The sequence below is a fragment of the Gallus gallus genome, chromosome 11, assembly GCF_016699485.2.
Source record: "Gallus gallus isolate bGalGal1 chromosome 11, bGalGal1.mat.broiler.GRCg7b, whole genome shotgun sequence".
Lineage (NCBI taxonomy): Eukaryota > Metazoa > Chordata > Aves > Galliformes > Phasianidae > Gallus > Gallus gallus.
The window spans coordinates 9,437,324-9,458,590 of NC_052542.1; the positions used below are offsets into that span (position 1 = coordinate 9,437,324).

At 38.1% G+C, this 21,267-nt stretch overlaps 2 protein-coding genes across 7 annotated transcripts in view; one reads left to right on the plus strand and one right to left on the minus strand.

The window, feature by feature from the left end:
• The window catches only part of DPY19L3 (dpy-19 like 3 (C. elegans)), a 30,893-nt gene extending 20,714 nt beyond the window's left edge, over positions 1 to 10,179 (plus strand). For both annotated transcript variants that reach the window (XM_015292482.4, XM_001231904.7), the window contains 3 exons: positions 5,159 to 5,291; positions 6,002 to 6,160; positions 6,752 to 10,179. In XM_015292482.4, the coding sequence (XP_015147968.2) occupies positions 5,159 to 5,291; positions 6,002 to 6,160; positions 6,752 to 6,913 (454 nt within the window). In that variant the 3' untranslated portion in view covers positions 6,914 to 10,179. The remainder of the gene's footprint in view (positions 1 to 5,158; positions 5,292 to 6,001; positions 6,161 to 6,751) is intronic.
• CADNL (neural-cadherin-like) overlaps positions 7,829 to 21,267 on the minus strand; it is a 51,347-nt gene continuing 37,908 nt past the window's right edge. For 3 of the 5 annotated variants that reach the window (XM_025154280.3, XM_040707280.2, XM_015292481.4), the window contains exons 27-33: positions 21,064 to 21,244; positions 20,319 to 20,485; positions 19,293 to 19,557; positions 18,520 to 18,700; positions 17,489 to 17,733; positions 15,072 to 15,226; positions 7,829 to 13,132 (exon numbers count right to left, since the gene is read on the minus strand). In XM_025154280.3, coding sequence (XP_025010048.2) covers positions 12,719 to 13,132; positions 15,072 to 15,226; positions 17,489 to 17,733; positions 18,520 to 18,700; positions 19,293 to 19,557; positions 20,319 to 20,485; positions 21,064 to 21,244 — 1,608 coding nt within the window. In that variant the 3' untranslated portion in view covers positions 7,829 to 12,718. Of the gene's footprint in view, positions 13,133 to 15,071; positions 15,227 to 17,488; positions 17,734 to 18,212; positions 18,349 to 18,519; positions 18,701 to 19,292; positions 19,558 to 20,318; positions 20,486 to 21,063; positions 21,245 to 21,267 lie in introns of those variants that run through there. The other 2 variants (XR_005863060.2, XR_005863061.2) reach the window with 2 other exon arrangements.

Consider the following 21,267-nt stretch of genomic DNA (forward strand, 5'->3'; position numbering starts at 1 on the left):
ATAGGAAAGTGGGTGTTTTACTCATGGGAACAGTTTGGAGCACAGCATATAGAAGATCCTGAGAAGAAATGCCAGAAAGGATGTTCTCTGGATTGTGAATTTAAGAGATGCATTCTATTAACATACAACTCATCACTAAAATCTTTCAGGTTAAGTTTTGAAGAGAGACATTCCTAGAATTTGTATTTATTTAGAACATTTAATTATATATGTATATCTTTAATCTTTGCCAAAGATTTTTTTCAAAGCCAGTTTTTTTTTACAGCAGAGAATATTCTGGAAAGTACATCTGAGTTACTACGTAGAACACTGACCTATTTGAAGTATTTCCTTGGAGCCCTCTGCTGTGTTTTCATATGCAGTGAGCTTGAGTGAAACCACTCACCCAGTCCATTTTACCATAGTTGTATATTTATTACACTCCATAATGTTGCATTTCTTTTAATCCGTAATACAGCAGGAGTAATTTAGAAGTGGAATGTTTTACAAACTTTCACTGACTTATTTTGGAAGCAGGCCATGTTTTTTTCCATCATTTAGAATCTTTGCAGCCATACTGACACAATTTTGTGACTCATATTAACCAGCCAGTCCAATTTAGCACTACTGTTTTATTGAAAGATCGTGTCTCCTGTTCAGGTAGTTCTGATAGTTCAGGTCTCCTGTGTACAATACATGAAGTTCTGTATGGATAAGCATAAAATGTATGTGGAGTTATTCCCAGCCATGAGCTGGGTTTGACTCGTTCCAGTAAGAGTGAGTTTTCCTATGCTCTTTGCACTGACAATCCTGAACTGGTTTTTGTCCTCTTTTCCTGATGAATTACAACAGAATTAGAGAAACTTTCTATTTAAAATTTACTGTGTTTATAAGTATTATTCATGCAAAGAGTTGGTTATCAATATACTTAATGCAAGACAAATATTTATGGTAAGTTTCTTAAAGTAGGACAGATTTTCTTAAGTTTCATTGTGTAAAAAAAAGTATTTTATGATCTAGAGCTTGATAATTCTGCTACAGTTAATGATCTGTCAAGATTGGTGTCGAAAACTAATCATTCATTATTAAAATTCAGCATGAGGAGCTCTAATTTGTCATGTGTAGCAGGGAATTAACTGTGTTGCAGACTCTGCACAATAAGAAAACCTTTCTATCTGCTTAGATCAAAATGCATATTAAATTGTCCAAATACACAGTCTGAATCATAGCAAACTATTAGTCTGTCCACAATGAAGCACCTGCAGATGAATCTTTAACTCTCCCCCTTACTAACATTACCATAGCATTTTCAGGAGATAATATTTTAAATACATAAACCAGTCCATAGACTGTATCAGACTGCATCTACTCTAGCACAATTTTTGACATAATAAGCTTGCACATCCCAGTTTCTCATTTTTTCCTACCAATAACACAGGGATAGTTCACAGCTTTGTTCCCAGATGGGAGGTGTATATTAAAAATCTTAGTTTGGGGCTTCAGTCCTAAGACAACAGGAATATCAGCAGGCTTTGGGTTCTCTGATTATGTCTTTAAGAATCTCAAACAGACAAAACAGTGGAAAAATAAACTGAGACTCAGATTTGCCAGAGCATAGTTATGTCAGATGGATTTGACTCAGGTGTGGGGAAGAAGCAAGTGAATTTTTATTTTACTGGAGACTCCACAGGTTTCCAAAATGCAGCTAGGGCTACAGAAACATAATACTCATGTTACTTTTAGCCATTAATGCAAATTACTGAATATGTTTTAATTTCAAGCCAGCTACCAATTTTATCTTTTCAGTCTTACATGCATGCCTGATTTTCAAGGGTATTCATGATGAAATCAATACACATTCTAGACTTGAAAAGCAATATTACACTTCTAAATATTATTCTTTCCTGAAACTCTTGGGTTATCCTTTGGCTCTGATTTGCCCGTAAAGTTCAGGCATGAACTTGGTAGTGCCTGAGAACTGTTAATCCCACCGGTGTACCTGCACTGCTTTCTGTGAGCACAATAAGCATGCATGAAATGAAGGCTGGAACTAACATGGTTGTCATTTTCTATTATTGCTATTCTCAGTCCTTCCAAAACCACGGAGGAAAAGAAAGCCATGATAGCTACACTGAGCGTGCTTTAATGCCTACCATTCTGAGCTAAACCTGTAATATTTCAGTAGATCATTCTGCAAGTAAAAAGACCTTGTAAAGGAAAAAAAAAACTTCTGGAGTGCCATACTTGAGGAGACTTCTTCAGAATCTCCTTTTCGAGTCCCTTTGCTTTGTTGATTCATATCAAACCCAAATGTTAGGAAAGGAAATAATCTGAGATCTGTCAGATTTTCTAGCTTTGAAAGCTGACTACAGAGTTAACTCTGGAGGACATTCAATAGAAATAGCTATTTTCTTTCTAATAATAAAACCTCTAATTGCAACATTTACTATTTCAGTAGGACTTCCTTAAAACAAAGTTGCAATAATTCTTTGGCAGCTTAGAAACAAAGAATTACTACCACTGTCAGAAACTGCTCAAGTTAAGCATAGACCCCCTAATTCCTGTGAAGCAGTTTTATTTTTTTATGTTTAGTATTTACATAATTCTCTGAATTCTCAAACTTAGATAAAGGAAAGCTTCACATGTTTTACTACAGTGCTTAGTTTACCCATTAGTTCAGCTGTAATTAACTTGTTGAAAGCTTAGAGCTTCAAAAATAAATGAGATTATTTGTTCAAAATGCCATCAGGTCTGCTTGGAATGACATTTAAATTATATAATGTAAATCAGTTTGACCTGTAAGTCCTTGTCATTATTTAGTGACATTTCGTACAGAATAAATTGTTTGCAGGTTGGGCAGTGTGGTATGGAGCTTGGCAGAAAGCTATAAAAACAAATTATCCTTTCATTTTATACATCATTTGCTCAGACATTTGTAAAAATTGCTTCATTTTTCTATAATAGAGAAGTGTCATTCTGTGCTTTGAAGCACATTAGCTGCCTTGGATACAGACCACAGCAGTTAGTGTCTGATTCAGGTAGTGTTAAAGAGGGATGCTCGCATGAAATGTAGGAATTATCCTGTACCTGACGAATATTAGTTAATTGTCACATCTCCCTCTAGTGGTTGTTCCAGTACATTAAAGCTCAGTAGCAGCTATGATCTAGAGTTCTAGAAGAACAGGGAAGGCAGACATTGCAGGAAGGTCACACTGGTAGTAGCCACATGTTGGCTTAAATAATGCTTGGTAAATAAAGAATACGCCTAGCTGCTTTTCACCCCGTCTAGGTAAAAGCACTTACGCCTTCAGAAAAGAGGGGGCTAATTGAACCCTGCACCTTCTACATTTTAGACAAGCAGTGTTATTACAGAAAAAGGCCATTTGCCATTTGCTCTGGATTTCTTTTATAAGAGGCTGCAGGCGGTTTCTTGGAAACAGTGTTCTTGTTTGCTCCTGGGTTGTTGTTGTTTGTTTGTTTTTAAACCAAGTTTGACTCTGCAAAGTTTGTTGTTGAGCCCTTCGGGAATCAGAATTGCTGCAGAATTGCCCTGGTGAGGCCAAGTCAGGAGATAAGTACTGCTGAGCATTGTAACACTTGAACAAATCCTGAACAGGAATAGACTTCTCACACTAAAACTTTAGTAACCCAAACATGAACATGAAGGTACTTTGAGAGTCATTTTCCATTTAGGGCCTAAGCTTTGTGAAATCCCTGTTTGAACCTTGTCCATGTTGTTTTCAGCTTAGTCTAAAGAACTGTGCTTTCCTGCAGGTGCAAGGATAAACCCTCGCTGACAGCCTGTCGTGACCATTACATTTCCACTATATTCAATTCTAAGACTAATTTATTTCTCTTAATGAAACATTTATTTATAGTGCTCATGGCTTTCAATGTTTTAAGTACAACAAATTTTTAAGAGATTAAATATTTTCAGAATTTAAGATGAAACTGGTTTTAAAAAGCTGCTGAAAAACTTGTATATTGAGAAAGTTAAACTGGCATATTAAAATACTATCTCTGCCCTTCCCAGATGAGATTAGCAGTGCAATATTTTTTTTAGGAAGGTTTTATAATTATTAATTCATTTCTAAGCATCATCTCTTGAAAGGCAATAGTAAAAGTTAATACTTGTCTCTTACCATTTTCAAGCCTGTCGTGAAGCTTAAAGATGACTGAATTTGTAGATGCAACTTCAAAAGGTTCCCTAAAGTACACCCTAAAGCATCACATTTGTTTGAGTATCATAGGTGCCATGTGTGCATGTATATGAGTTTTAGGCATCTGTTCACATTGCCTCAATTTAATTTTACTTGGTTTAATGTATACTTCTTTCTGCTGCTTTAATCTTTTGATAGAACATCCCTTAGTTATGTGCCCACTGAGCGATGGAAAACAGCTAAGCACTTGGCATACTACAACCACTTATTAGCCTCTACTTATAGTAGCCTCTCCTGTCTGGCATGTTTATACTATCTTTTTTGTCTGTTGTCTCTTCTCATGTATTTTGTATTCTAAACATATTGGAGGAAGCATGGATAAGTAGTCTTTGAGGACTGTGGGCAGGGTACTTATACAATCCCAAGATGCCAGGGGCTTATTTAGTTAACAATTCTAGACATTGGCTATGGTTTTCAGATGAGATCACGAAATCAATAATAGTATTTCTGTCTGGTATCTTCCCCCATGTTGCGTATCCCCCAGCAACATCCATGCTTTTTGCAGCGAGGGAGACTTCTTTCATAATTTGTCTCCCACAGTTGCCCAAATAGGAAGATTACTCTGACAGAATCGTTTTCATTCCAAGTAAATACCAAGATAGTAATGAATTTATGCATTCAAATAATCTGTTTTATGTAGAATGACTTATATCAAGTACAAAATGCAAGTCACAGTAAGTTTCCTGAAGTATTTAAATAGTTAGGATATGGAAATTTACAGATATTGAATGTCTGTATGAACTGAAGAAATCTATGAAAAATGGAAGTAGAGGAGTACATCATCAAAGGAAATATTGGAATTTAAGGCCTCATATTTGAGAAAACAGCTACTTGAACAGTTTGCTCCCTAAATAGTGGGGAGAGAAATATTTTTTCAGTCTTTTTTCTGTCTGATCTGTAACAAGTGATGCAAAAATGCCCCCACAGAGACATCCTCAGACTTATCAACATTTGTTTAGGTCAAATACTCCAAACACAGCAGTGTTTGCTGGAAGCATGCAGCTATTAGCTGGAGTCAAACTGTGCACTGGACGGACATTAACTAATCATCCCCATTATGAGGATAAGCATCTGAGAGAGAGAACAAAACAGGTAAGAGTATTTCAACTGCTTAAGCTAATGTTTATCCATATCATTGGCTCCATTCAGGAAAACCCTCCCGATCTCTAATGGCATACTGCAAGCAACACTGTGTGCTTTAGTTATTGCTTGAACTTACTGTGAGGTACAGTTCCTGGGTTTTATCTCATTTGCAAAGCTCCGTGTTTTGAGTATCTGGCTTATGTCTGAATAACTGAATTAGATGCTCAGGCTCATTCTGATTGAACTGAGTTGGGTGTTGTTGGTATTAATTGATCCTGCTGCCCAGTTGGGCTGTTAAACCCACATAGAGCACTTCCTCATTTCCTTAGTAATCCCTTCAGTTCCCAGACATAATACTCTATATAAAAGCTACCATGAGAAGCTATACAAAGATGGAAAAGTTGTTCTGAAAGTTTTACAGGCATCTACCAGAGCCTTTCTGAAAACAGTTGAAATATATTTCAGTTTTTTAGTCTGCAACAGTACTATTATCATAGCAGCCAGAATGATAGTGTGAATATAAGAAACTGTAAGAGGGAAATAAATAAGAGTGGAGTTTTGGTTTATCGTGGGTGTGTTTGGTTGTTTGTTCTTTTAATTCCTTATTCAGATCACATGGATCTAATTTCTTCCTCTGGTTCAAGATAACAGAATCATGAAAGAGCACACAAATACCTGATCATGCATGTATCTTACAACTTAATGTTCTTCTTTTATAGATTTATCAGATCTATGCCAAGAGGTCTCCTGAAGATGTTTACAGAATATTGCGATCCTTCAGCACAGACTATGTGATCCTAGAAGACAGCATTTGTTACGAAAGAAGACACAGTAGAGGCTGTCGGTTGCGTGACCTACTAGATATAGCGAATGGCCATGTAAGTATCACATAGATTTATAAAGAAAACACATTTTGCTTAGCTTCTTGTTGAAGTTCTGTTATGATCTGGAGTAGCTTCTCAACCATTTCCACTTCATCATGAGTGTGGGAAGTAAAATCTGATGGAGCTTTTGGACACGTTCAAAATTGCCTTATTGAACCCTCCTTGCTTTTACCAGTATTTGATGAAATTCAGCCTGTACAAAATAAGCAATAGCTTCCTGCTGACCTTCAGGTTAGCAATGTGCAAACAGTGCTCTGTTTCACAGCTTTGGTTCCCTTGGAGAAAGTAGACGATTGTATTACTCCATTGTGTTAGGGGAATTTTCAAGCTTTTCTAGAACTGACATGGAACCACAGCAGACCATGTTACCCAAAGCAGGTATTTAGCACTGACAAGTAAACCTCTTATCCGTAGCAAAGACAATGGTACAGCAAGTCTTACTCTTGCTTGTTCAATAGAGTTTGTTAACAACTCTGTCTAGTCTGACCCTCTGGATGCACTGTCAAAGTTGTTTTTAGTTTCTTGTTATTTCTTGTAACTGAATTGGCTAAAGATATTTCTCAAATCTGTTCAATTTCATTACAGATCATGGATGGTTTGGGAGAGAATGAACCTGATTTGAAGCCTTCGTTGTATCCTCGCTTCTGTGAGGAAATTAAAAAAAATCTGCCTTCTTATACCATACACTTCACTAGAGTGTTTCAAAACAAAACGTTCCATGTTTACAAACTTGCTAAGCATAAATAACATTGCCAACAACAGCTTCAAGTTCAGTATTTTAATGCTAGGACCCATATAAGAAAATGCTGAAATTTACAAACATTTTACGTTTGTAAGACATTTTACACGGATGGTTTCTTGCTTAATTACTGCAATTTCTTTTTTATTTGTTTGGGTTTTTTTAAGACAGTTTTAGTTTTGATAATCTTTTTGATGTTGCCAAAATTTTCATAGATTCATAAATAAATGCTAGCTGGGACCATTTTGATTATAAAATCTGACCTGCTGAATACATAGGATGTAACTGTTTTCCAGCTGTAACCAGCTTAAAGACACACAAAACTAGCAGCATTCATGACCACTGCAGCCTATGCAGATCTGCTGAGTGCTGTGCATTTTTACTACAAAATGATAGAAACTCAACAAAAGCAGGTCATGCTATTCTATACTGAATATGTATTATCTATGTGAATCTTTAAAATGCTATAAAAAGAAAAAAAAAGTTTAATCTTACAAATCTGATCTATTCTGACAGGTCTCGTATGCTCTTTCAGTGCCTCTCTTTTGAATTCATTGGGAATGTATGTGGATATGAGTTTCCAAGTTTGTGAGTGTGATTGCAGAAATCATTGTCCTGCATTTTTAGCGAGACAGAAACACACTGTTTTATAATGTTAAGCATTTAATGATGGAGTGTCGTATTTCTGATGAAAATTAAGGTCGGAGCATGCTTGATACAAGTTGCATGTATCCCTGTAAAATATCCTTTTAGAATGCACAGGACAAACAAAGAACAAATTTCTCAGCTTGGACTCTTGTGTTATTTTCTCTATTTGCTCTCTGAATTAGAGGGGATCTATGTTCCCTCCCCCCCGAATTCCAGAAGTAGGTTACCAAAATTGAACAGTGCCAACTTTGCAAAATAAGATTAACCCCTAAAGTTGACAGGAACTTTCTGGTACTAGAGCTTTGCTTTACTTTATTCCAGATGCAAAGCCGTTACTTTTGTCACAAAAATCACTGTATCCACGCCCTCTAGGCTAAGAGACAGACTATGGCTACTTAAAATACATTTGGAAGATGAAATGAAGGCAGTCCTCAATCCTGAGATTTTGTTATTTGTTTGTAGCCTTTGTCTTTTTACCAGGCTAGAACTCTGTGGATTGCATTGACTTTTTAAATGCTACGTAGATGATGTGTCCCTTTTACTGTGTTTTAGCGCTGCTTTGGTTTTATATTGAAATTAGAGATTAAGTCTAATTGGAAGTCTAACAGTACTCTCCAACTTTAATTAGATATCCACTAGGATCATTTATTTCTTACAAAAAACAGAATTGTAATAATCAAGTGCCTCTAGGCCAATGTTGAATTAACATTTGAACACCTATAAGAGTGTTTGTGGCCTGTGCAAATAACTCTGTTATAATAATTACCACTGCAATTAATTTCTAATGATGGGAAACTTAAAGTGCTACCGATAGCAAACTCCACACTTAATTTAATCAAGATGTGTAATGAGATTAGCTTTCACAACTGAGTTGTGTTCCAATTCCAAATGATTTAAATGTTTTCCCTTTTCAGTTGTACGAAGGTAAATTACTGCAGAGATGGAGATAGCTCTGTCACATGCTCAAACAATTTTATATTCAGTAAATACTCATTAAACAATGTTGAACATCTCTCTGTACTTCCATGCTAACACAAAAAGAAAGCGTACTTTAATCAGACTGTATTTAAATCAAACATTGACAGTGGCTAGGTTGTTAAACCCAGCAACTGAAACTCCTGAATAATTTCTGTTCTGTATCCCTTAATGAGGTTGGAGACCACTGCAGTTTAACATAATACAATAATAAAACATTTTAATCAGTATTAAAACTTTAATTAGGCCTGTAATGATGCATGCCTGTTCTTGCTGAAAGCATGGGTCAGTGAATTCCTCAGTGAGTGCCTTACAGTAATTGAAAACAAGCACATGTAAGGTAAAGTACATCCACACTCAACTGTCTGATTTTAAAAATGCGGTTGTATCTTTCTTTAAAGGTGCAGTAACTTTCTTCTGATCAAAATGAGAGATTTGAAGCTCCTGTGGTACCCTGAGATTCTCACCATTTATTTGTCAGTAACAGCTGCAAGTCCAGATTATAACAATAAGTATTTTTAAACAGATTTCTTTTCTTCAAAAGCACAGCCTCTAATTTTGCTGAAGGAGAAGTTTAACCTTTTTGTAGAAACTACCAAGTGGTTTTGTTTAAGCCAGGCATGAAAACCACGGCTCTCCTGATGCAGAGCTACCACAGTAACACAACTGCTGCTCCTAACACAAACATCCCCCTAAATTAGCACACAATTTGAATTTGAAGCATTCAATAAATACAAAGCATTTTTTTAAACTTTGCATTTAGCAGCCATTAAGGCCAAGGTAGTTTGTGACACCTTTAAATAACTCCAACAGTTTCTGCACCTGAAATGCATAAGATAAGATGGAAGTGCACACCTAAATAACCACATAGTAAAGCAGTTAGAAGACCAATCTTATAACAGCAACATAGAAAATGCCAAGGAACAAAAGCACCTACCAGTTCCAAGGGAAGGCACACTCATCAGCACAGCTCCCAGAAGCAGCAAGCAGCTGTTCTCCTGGTTGACTTTAAAGGCTTGCCAGCAGCAAGGCATGCTGGGGAGGCTGTTGGCCAAGGCATTGGGCTGGGGCACAGGTGGTACAAAGGGCTACACTTTGTGTTCCTGGAGGCTGAGTGTAAGTACTGAAGACCTCCAGGAGGTACGTTTGTCTGGCTGATTTCCTCTGCTTCTTGAGTCTGAAATACTGCATTTAAATGTGCCATTTTTTTTTCCTTCTTTAATAACTTCATCTGTTCCCGAACCGCATTATCCTGATGCACCTTATTTCCAAGTGGCTGCTGTGGCATCGTTTCATTGTGTTAAATACGATGCACACCCAAGAAAGCAATGCACTCACAAAAATCCTACAAATAAGTGGCTATATGAATGACACTATCGTGATTTCTTGTCTGTGTTACCTATTGTTAGGAAGGACCATTATCTGTGCACTATCGGTGGAATGGTAGGCATCAAATGACCTATTTTAGATCATAGAGACAAAACGTTACCATGTAGCCAAGGTGTTTTTAGGGGAGAAAAGCCCTTAAGGTCTGTAAGTATATTTTCATTTTGTGTTTCAAAGTTCTGTTGGTGTAATCTAACATACAGTTATTTTATATGTTGTTGTAAAGGGATGTGTGTACTAAATAAATTGTGTAATTTGAAAATCAGATATTCTGGTTTTTATGGTGGGATGAACTGAGAAAGTTGCTGTTAGGGAATCTGTTTTATTTCAGTCTGCACTAAGGGAAGAAAAGAATTTTTTAGCTGTTTCTACTTTTCTCAGGCATCTTCATGTGTATATAGTACTCCTAGAATGAGTTTTTTGAGAGTTTTGTCACCAATGTTAAGTACAATTAATTTAATTAATGGAATGTAATCACAACATGTGCTTGTGTAGATAAGATTCCATGTTCCAGAGAACCAGGTTTCTCAAAACATCTTTATTTATCAGCAGCGCTCAACAGGAAGGTGCACACAATTCAAGACCCCAGGAAATGGTGATGGCTTTTATTTCTTGGTCATTTCTGTAAGAAGCTCAGCTCGCTCCTCCTCTCCTAACCCCGCTTCTTTTGCAGCTGTGGTTTTTCTTCCAAGCATGCTAGCCAGTAGGTCAGACCTAAGGACAATCAGCTTTCATATGGCTTGGCTACATGTTACATACTTGGAACGTTACGTTAAAAGGGGAAAAACACGGAGATTAATGCAGTTGGCAGGCAGACAGATTAAATACTAATATCCACATGATTATTTAAATTTCAGACCATTACAAATATTTTGTACTAAATAAAATGTTCTTAGTACATGTTAAATTCTGTAAAGAATGTGGAAGAAGATTAATAGAAGTACCAGATTACTGAAAATCCAACTACCTAGGGACCTAGTGATGTTTAATTTTTTTTCTCCCCCCCACTCATCGCAAAGCTTCCTGTTGGCAGGCCAGCTGTCCCTTGTTCTGGAGGGATGTTTGTGCTGTACTGTGATAAGGGTTTTTGTAGAGGAACTGAAATTCTTGTGTCTTGTATATGTGGAACAAGTGCTTTCAAAAACTGCATGGTAATTAAAAGAACAACATGCAAATTAAGACATAAATTAATTGAACTAATTAGTAATCTATAGAAAAAAGGAAAGCAAGTCTTTAACAGAGCATGACAGCTGCAAATGAGTATGTGCTGAGATTCCATATATGCAAGTTCATGTAGCATTTGAAATGGTTTTTTTCTGACCTTTTTGTTTTATTCTGTAAAAACCTTTGTCAAACTGCACTTCCAAGCAGATAAACTGAGTATTTGTTTACTTATTATTTGTTTGTTTACAAATCAGTACCATAGCTGGAATTGGGATAGCAGTAGTAGAGCAGCAATTTCAGTTTGGCTTCCAAATTACCTCTTTGGGAATGGAAATGAGAGTCTTAACCTGAGCAACTCTACCAGCTATGACTGAGCAACGCAGCTGCCCATGTGGCTCAAAGTGACAAAACTACAAAGTTCTGGTCTGGCTTGCTTTTACTCCCACCCAATGACCATTGGTTGCAATAACTCCTTGTTTCTGAGAATAATATTGGCCTGTGGCCCCAATCAGCTTGCAGCAGTCTGTATGGAAAACTCAGATGTAATGTCTGAGTGTATACCCAGAGCTTGAGTCCACAGACCAGCTAGTAGCATCGGCTGCTTCCCTCAGCTCCTCCTCAGTCAGAACAGGGTCCATGAATGTGTCTGCGGAAGGAGCTGATCAAAGCTGAGTGAGGAATAACTCAATGGGAGTCCAAATTTTACTCTACCTTAAACATATGGAAGGAAGAGACATCATAGTCAGAAGGCTTATTTATTATTTATATGGTGCTTTAGATATGCATGACACTTCACAGGCAAATAAAAAAACATTGCTTGCCCCAAAGAGCTTACAAGCTAAATTAAATTAAAAGCAACCAAAATGGCAGTATATCCATAGCTGTGGCAAGAACACAAGGTGTGCAGACACAATTAATGCTGTTTGAGGAAGGGATTTTTGTTGTTTTGGAGGGTTTTTTTTTGCATAGCTTCTATCTGCTTCATTTTTCATTCACTGCTTGTGACTGCTCTGGTAATGAACTATAGAATCTGACATACCTGACTTGTGACCATTACAAGATATGTTAGCCAACGTTTCCTCACAGGTAGATATATCAGGAAAACAATAATAACTTATGTGCCATCTGTGAATCAGAATTACCAGGCACGGGTAAAAACAGCCTTTACCTTTTCCAGAAAAAATGCCACGTTATCTGAAATGTGTAACCATTAGTTGAAACTGTGTCACAAATGTGTGCAAGAACAAGGTTCTGCATGAATATTTATCATTTGAAAATGTGCAAATTAATCTAGCCTATAAAATAAAAATAATAGCCAGACCTCCCCAAACAAGCTACTGATGCAACTGTAAGCAAAACCATTGGATTTCTTCATTTTAAGTACCTCACTGTTTTATACTTTCTTTCCTTTAGTTTTTATCCCCAAAAGTAAACTTTCAGAATGTCCCAAGATAAGCTCCTACTGTTAAATATTTTGTTTAAGTGCAAATTGTTGCCCATTAGCGGGAAAGTTGTTTTAAAAATTCAAAATAAAAGGAGGAGGGGCAATGGTACATAGTCATCTAAAGTACGTAGCAAGAGCATGAAAAGCTGTCCTCCACACTCCCTTCCAAACACTTTGAAAATAGTCCAGCTGGTATCTACCGATCTTCTGCATCTGAATGTGAGTAGAGTTGACTTAATTTCTCAAACTTTGGTCCCCAGTCTTTAATGTCATCATACACTATAGCCTCATCTGGTTCAGAGGAGCTCAAGGTACTGAGACCGCTAGCGACCGAGCCTTCTCCTTCGGTGTGAAACACCTGCAGTGAGTCATGGGGAACAGCCTGGGGACTGTGGTCGGCATCTCGAACAACATCTGACAAGTAATGACCAAAGGCTCTGCTTGTAAAAGATGTTCGCATAGTCACTGATGTTCTGCTCTGCTCCTGCATGCTCGGAGATGCAGCACTAAAGAAGCTGTTCAGTTTTGTTGTTTTTACTTTCTTCTTGTAGAGGGAATAGGCTGGGCTGGTTTGAATAGACACCTGCAGTTCTGCCATGTTGTATGCATCCTGGAGTGAGAAACCATTCACATTACATTAATATTCTCTAGCGGTTCCAACTTTTCATGTTTTAGTGGACAGAAAGAAGAAACAATCCTGAGGCAGTCTGTTTTATGCGAACAGTACATGAAGGAGTGGCTTGTTCAGCTAACTGCCACCTACAGTAAGCGTAAGAAAGCCAAAAACCATTGAGTGGGTGAGAATGGCTGAGGAACACCTGCACATCCTGCGCTGCTACAGTTAGGTTCAAGATCAAGTCTGATTTTCTACTAGAAGCCAAATAAGAATGACGTAAATGCCTCAATTTCTGTTCTCAAACTCAGATCTGAGTAAGTTTTTATCATTAAACACACTGAGGATAGCAACCAAGTTGAGAAAGGATAGTTCACAAGGAGCTATTTCAAGTTCAAATATCGAATGTGATTTCTGGTAAAGTTTTATCCATGTGGAGTAAGTGCTAGTTATCTTACAAGGAGATGGTATGGCTGTAAAACCCAAATGACTATCTATGACCAAAAAAAGTTTCCCTTCTCCTAATGAAGGAGCAGAAGGAGCAGTGCAATTTCTGTCACTAAAGCTACCAGTACAGTACGCATTAGTTGCATTAATGGATCAGAATCTTTATGCTAGCTGGAAGTGATGTCTTACAGTAGCCTTCACCTTTCTACAATCCAAAGGTTGCATCTCTGAACATATTTACAGGCAAAACCAGAATGTTGACAGGCTGCATGAGACAAAGCATTAGAGAAAATTATTTTTCATATTGCTTATCTGAAGAGTAGCCATCATTAACAGAGCTGTCAAATCAGTACTTTCTAAAACATTCTCACTTTGCTACGCTGAAATATGCACCACCTTTTTACAAGAGATATTCCTAGCTAATCTTGGCAAACCTTTGCTGAATTTCAACCAGGGACAGAACTGCTTTAGCAGAATCCACCTGCAATCAAGAGGCCATGTAATGGCAGGACTAGTTTTTGGGATAGGGCCATAACAGCACAGCTGCTGATTTTCACTCATCCAGAAAAGAGATACTGTTCGTGAGGGACACAGAGCCCTACAGAGCACATCCTATCTTGGGCACGCTCTCAGTAAGCATAAGCTACCGTATAACCCCACTGACTTTTCAAAGATGATGGAGAGTATAAAACCTGCAGAGGCTTTACTCAAAACAGCATGTCTTCATAAGGAAGTAATAGCCTCAGATTAAGATCATAAGCTCATTAGTTTATTTGATTCTACTGCTTAAAACAAGCAGTATGTTTTAAGGACTCTCCAAAAGTAATTATACAAGTCATACATTAACTATGGATTTCCTCCATCTATAGACCTTCTGAGTGCGAAATTCTGCATAAATTAATATTAAGGATTTATATGCATATAGCTTTTTCTGGAGAAATGTCCCTGTTTTTCCACAGCTGCCCCATGTACTTTAAGGCTTATCTGAAACAAATGTAGTTACCTGAATTTCTTAACAAGAAAAGTCTGCACCGAGAGATCTTTGAGAAAACAAGTATAGCATTTGGAATAGCAGACAAAGTGCTATCTCCAGGCTTCAAGAAACAGTTTATAAAGAATACTCCACATTAGGCTCTTTCAAGCCCATGGTGCTACAGCAGTACTCAGCAGAGAACCACAGCACCTCCTGAGCCGTGAAAGCAGATATCTGTTGGCTCTTTACTGCTAAACTCATGCTACCAGAACGTTAAAGATGCACGTAAGATCACTTGCTTTGAGACAAATTAAAATTGATAGGCACTTATCTACTTACAAAACATGAACCCTTGTGTACAAACCCTTGCAAATAACTGATCTATCAATTGCATTAATGAAACAGCAAAACAAAGGTTAAGGTCCTCAGCTGTAAAGGAAAAGCGTAATACACATTTTCATTAGCATGGTGAGCCTCAGTCCCCTTTTAATAGTAACGTAACACAGCGATCCTTACTTGGTCTTGTTCCCCACCCCCTTCTTCATTGTAGTTGAGGATATTTTCTCTGATGTCCTCCAAATCATCATGATCTGCAGCTGCACGGTGAACTCCTCCTTCCAGACCTTTGTGACGCTTCCAGCGTGCCCACAAGACGACAGCACTGAACAGAACTGTGTAAACGCACGGGAGCAAAAAACAGAATTCAGAATATACACAGAAGTGCTGCAGCACATCTAAGACATCGGCCACTCTGCACAAGGCCTACAGAACCGGTGTACAATCAGAAGCAGTAGGGCTGTAGTTTTGTATTTCTCAACAAAAGATTGATTTTTGCACTCTTCAGTGTAGTTACAAGTGAATATAAAAGACAGAAGAAAAGGCCTTTAGAGGTTCTTTTTAAAAATACTCTCTAAAGCACAGCTTTGAAGTTAAGAGCATAAGTAACTGAAGAACTGAATGTCAGAAATGGTGTTCATTTACCACACTGAGACCTATTTACCACACTGAGTTAAACATTTCAAGAGAAAATGTACAAAGGGGCAGCACATAACAATGAGCTGAAAGTCACAGATACAATTAGACAGAAATGAAGCACAAGAAGACAACAGACAAAAGAGGAAATTATTTTTACACATTCTAATAGGAAAAAAGTCATGTTTTGCCTTAACGTCTGTCAATTTAAATGTTTCTCACACTGACAGTTGGAAAACTTCAATATAAGACACCGAACATAGTATAATAGAAACTTGTGTATTAGTGTGCTACCAACTCTGTAAAAATAGAGGAAAGCTCATAGTAAGACCTTAAACTATTGGTACCACTAACGAACACAGCACTCAATTAAACAAACCAGAATATCCTTCAGAGTGCAGTTCTGTAACACCATCTACATCTGAACTGAAACTGGGACACACTGGGGCCCATTCCCTGCACCGCTCTCTGCATGTACTCTTCAAGCTGAATCAATGCATTTAGGATATTTCCCCCCTCAGATTCCCAGAAATTTAACACGTGATTTTTCACACACGGTAACTTTTTGGCAGCTGTTATTTAGCTGAGCTGATGTTGAGATACTCAAGAAATCTTTTCATGTTCTGCACCTCTCCTGTTTGCAATACTGAACCAAGGTGAAGCCACTCCGGTGTTGCTTTACTTGCAAAATGGTTCCAAATCTGAATTTCAGATATGTATTCAGATGTCAGAAGAGCAGCTTTTCTGATCTACTGGGAATTTACAAACGTATAACAGAATTGCATGTATTAGTCACTTTATAATGCATTACCACTGTCTGGAAGGTAATGTAAGAGAAAGGGCACTTGAAATCTTGAGAACAGTGACTTTATTAAAATTCCTCCTAACAGAAGTTGCAGGTATGTGATAGTACCATAGTTAACCACATCGTTCACAACAACACACGACTTGGTTCAAAACAACTGTTCCTGATGTGTAATTTAGACCTGAAAGACCAGCAGGATTATTGTGTACAAGTTGTCATTGATTTCCCAGTCAGGTTCAGTCATGTACAAGTAACAACACAAAGTCACAATAAAACTGTCATGTCACAGGAAAAAAAAAAGAAGAAAAAAAAGAGTCCTATAGTATAATGATCTCTTCTCAATGACAAGAAACTGAGATTCTAAAAGCTCTGAAGCCAGTTAACTTCCCATGTTATTTGCAGTTCATATTTGCATGGCAAACATAGCAGAGTCAAGAAAAGAGATGGTATTTCCTGTAGTTACAGATAAATTCAAAATAGCCCTCAATAAACTTTTATATTCTTACTACTTCTGAACTAACTAAAAATTGTAAAAGCTATGAGCAAAATCCTGTGTTCTTACTCAGGAAAACTTTCATGAAATGTGAAGAAGAAGGACCAGCACATGGGCACATCCTTCTTCAGCAGCGAGATCCTTCTTTGGCTTTTTTTCTGAGACCAAATACCAAAGCACAGAAATGGTTCTAGAAGCAAAAAGCAGCTGAGAGTTGTGTCACAGCTGGTTAAGATGCAGGAGACTGCTCTTTCCAATCAAGTTCATTCCTATCACACAGCGTATTTCTCCTGGACTGAAAAATGTCTTTCACGATCAGTAGTATCTCAAACAGTGTGTGTTTGGTAGCATTTTTTTCCTCATTCTGTTCAATTGCATTTGCTTCCAGGTACTATCTAAACAGTTTGTTATGAAGTGAAAATGTGCAAAAAATAGAACAGCAAAAATTTTCCATAGCTATCAAATGTTATTCAATTACCTATGTATGCACATGGGGATGAGAAATGAGTTTGCTGATGGAGCTGAGACCATGGCAAAGAAATGAAGGCAGAGTCAAGTTGTTTTTAGGAAACTTTAGTTCAGCATGAGGATGAGATGATGACTAGGACAAGATGGATAAATGAGATCACCAGAGGTAGTACAACAAGTAGTTGCCATAACTACCTAACAGTGCCAAAAAGCAAATGCAGATGGCAAACATGGAACTAAAGGTCAGGCCTGTATCCTTGTGAAAGATCGCCAATGTGATTTCACAGTTACGTCCAGTATAGCCATCAGGGCAGTGGCATTGGAACTTGGTTGGTGACTGTGAGATGCAGGTACCATAGTTACAGGGCCTTTTTGCACATGCAGTGAGGACGCACTGTCTGCCAGTGGCATTCTCCACGATCACGTGTCCCGGAGGGCAACTAAAAAGATGAAGGCAAAACAAAACCGTTAAACTCTGAGAAAAGTAGACATGAAAGAAATCATTTAATACTTTAGAACAGTCTTTGAGGACTCTGAATAACTGCTGAAGAAGCTGCTAGAAGTTACTTGTATTAGAGTAACTACAGGACTGTAGTCTTTTCTAGAGCAGTCATACAATAGCGAGTTCCACAATTTTAAGCTTTTATACCTGGGACTTTCAGAACTCAGGTAGTTGCACTGCCTTCTGCAAGATTACCCATCTTACAAAAACCTAAACTCAGCCCCAGCTACACACAACTCTCAGCTGAATTATGAGGTGCTTTTAATTCAATTTGAAAGGCCTGTAAGGGAACACAGGTCACAGCTTAAGTGGTGTAAGAGTCAGGTACTAGCAAAAGAAAGCACATCTACAATTGCACAGCATAAGCCTCAAGAGAGAGCGCCATGCTGGTACTGCACTCCTCTCAACCTAACATACCCTATTTCATGCTTTTGGGGGTTTTGAAACATTTTTCACTTTCTGCTATTCTCTAAACATTTTTCAATTAAGACAGGCAGCCAAAATCATTGCAGAATCTGTGATGACTCTGATTTACATCAGCTGAGGGCAGCACCTAAAAGGAGAGTGTTCTCTGAGTAACCTGATGTTTATGCAGCATTCAGCTGTTCAGTGTTTCCCTATAGTTCAGCCAATTTGATGAGTGGCAGTCTTCAAGCTGCATGCTTCTCCAGCAACCACCCTTTCCTACCTGAATGTGGAAGGTGCTTTCATTTCCATTAATTACCTGCATTCATGCATCATCCACAAATCAATACAAATAAATTCCTGGTTACAAGGGTTATTCCTACAAGCCTCTGAAGAACAGCCTTCTGTGACACCTCGGGCACTTAACACTGACACCAGCTCCTTTGTGTGAGTGTCCAGTGGGATCCTGTAGTTATTAAATCTGACATCCTTCATACATCCTGAGGCAAGACACAGAGAGACTGTTTTAAAGGCCATTCAGCAAGAATGATTTGAAGCAGCTGTAAGCTTTGGCATAATTTATGTCTAACAAAACAGGCTACCAAAGCTTAAATCTAGGACTGAGTTTATCTAAACTTTTTCATTACTCTCCTCTATTATCTAACAGAATTTGTTAAAGTTTTGATCAAGATTCCCAACGTTTTCTACAAAACCCAAGTGTTGCTGCAGACCTATATGTGTGTTTTCAAAAGAGAATTCCAAATACTGTGGCAATTTTGCAACATCTTTCAATGTGTACCAGTATACCTTGTGTTTGCATCTCAGTCACAAATGCTCAATATACAGTCATGGGAAGAGGTTACCATCTTTGACTGAAATCTTGTAGCTAACAGTATGCCCACATATTTCTCTGCTGTATCTGCTCCTGGTCAGAAAGTTTATTTATCCCTCTTGTAAAGAGTCAAGCAAAAAATCCACTTACTATGGGCTCTACATAAATGGGGAAAACCCCTCTCAGCATCCCAATGTAGTATCAATAAGCCTTCATTTTCAGATTCATATTCTGAACATCATAGATCATTAATTCATTACCTTGAAAGCTCTTGTTGAGATCAAATGGGTAAGTATTTCCAAGGACCAAGCTGCTGGGGTCAATCACAATCTCTTTGTATATTCCCGCTGCTTTCAGAATTTCTCTCTTCCCGCCTCCTTCATGAAGGCGAAGAGTGAATTCATTTTCATTTCTGTCCAGCGTGATGTGATGCCACTCACCATTATCAATGTTGTAGGATGGAAGGCTTACAGAATAGTCTCCATCACCCAGATTATATGAGACTGCTAAGAATCCCCGAACAACCTTGTAGATAATTAACAAAGCAGTAGGACAGAAAAGAGAAGTCATCACCTGACACTTTATATTGATTTGTAACTATCACGTTACTTGAACTAAAGCATGAACATAGTCATCAATCTTAAATACGTATTTCTTTCAATGTACATACTGAAATAATTGCATTATAATGTAAAGTTACTTCAGGTGCTTCTGAACTAGACAACCTAAACACTGGCAGCAGTGTATCCACAGTAGTACCTAATTAATTCAGAGCAATTTCACCCTGCCTCTCTCAGGCAAATTGATGGGGTTCTTCAAAAGGTTGAGAATCTGGTGCATCACTTCTACAGTGACAACTCAGCTCAAAAGACAACTCATTCAGTGCTATGTATAAGTGGAACAGGATGTAATTTTCAGAGGCCCACGCCATTAGATCTGTTATAGGCAGCTTTCTTGGCAGGGTCTGATCTATGCAGAATCAGCCACTGCAGGCCATGGCTGAACAGGACACCAGAGCAGAGCTTTTCTGTATAGCTAAATTCACTTCACTTTAATAGGCATTAAATTCCGTTGAAATCCAGTGGGATTCCAAAGTGGATTGTAGGGTCAATGTCTTAACCGAAGGCTCAGATCCTTAAGCATCCATAAAAAGAACTCCAAAGGTTTTTGTGCTTAGCATAAGGATTTGAGTTCTATTTCCAACTCCTAGATTAGTTTCTCTGGGCTAAGTATAGGCTGGCATCAATTTAACTTTATGCTATTACTGTCCTGGATGACCTGCTCACCTGCAGGGTTATGTGTTCATCCTTATTTCGAGACAACATGCTTGTGATGACACTGTCAGGCTGCCGTGTCCTAATCATGGCTTCAAACAGCGTCCTGCGGGCAGGCACACTGATGGAAAGCTGATAGCGAATGTGACTTCCTGGCCCAAATGTGTACTCCCTGGCAACTAAAAAGACATGGATAAAGACCTTTAAACCGTACTCTAGTGAGGAGGAAATGTTACTGTTCCCATTATTTTCATAGTAAGAGTTGAAAGTAAAAGAAATTATTGTAGCGCAGAGCATGGGATCTGTGAGACATAACTTGGCTATGTCCTTTCATCTATTTCTACAACTTCCCAGTCACTCTCCTACTTCATCTTCCCCCATAAAGAGGTGATCTTCCTCCCGACTTAATCCTCCTAATGCTCATCCTTATGATGCTTAGGATGACTGCTCTGACCAAGACCAAAGATACTGCAAACAAAATGCCACAACCAATTTTCACAACCTATTCTGTAGTTGTCTTTTTGCTGCAGACTTTGGCTCCACGAGGGTTAAAGCCATTAAAGAAGGACCCTGTACCAAAAGCACAGATCCCTGGACCCAGCAGAATCTATTTCAGATATCAACAGAACCATAAGCTCGAATTCCAGTTGTGTAGTTCTAGTTCTCAGCAAGCACTGCTTGCAAACATTTTAAGTTTGTATTATGTTTGTACTGTAAAATGAACCCATTGATAACATAACAGAAAAGCAGACCTCACCTTTATCACATCGATAGCCATAGTAACCAGGCAAACAATGACAACCAAAGGAGCCCCAGTCTCCAAGACACCTCCCGTGAATACCACAGGAAGAAGAGCCCATGGCCTCACAGCTCCCATCAGTAAGCATGCAGCCCGGAAAGCTGTTCAGGGACTCTGCAGGAGACTGGAGGTCATACACCTTCAAAAGAAAATGTAAGTAGT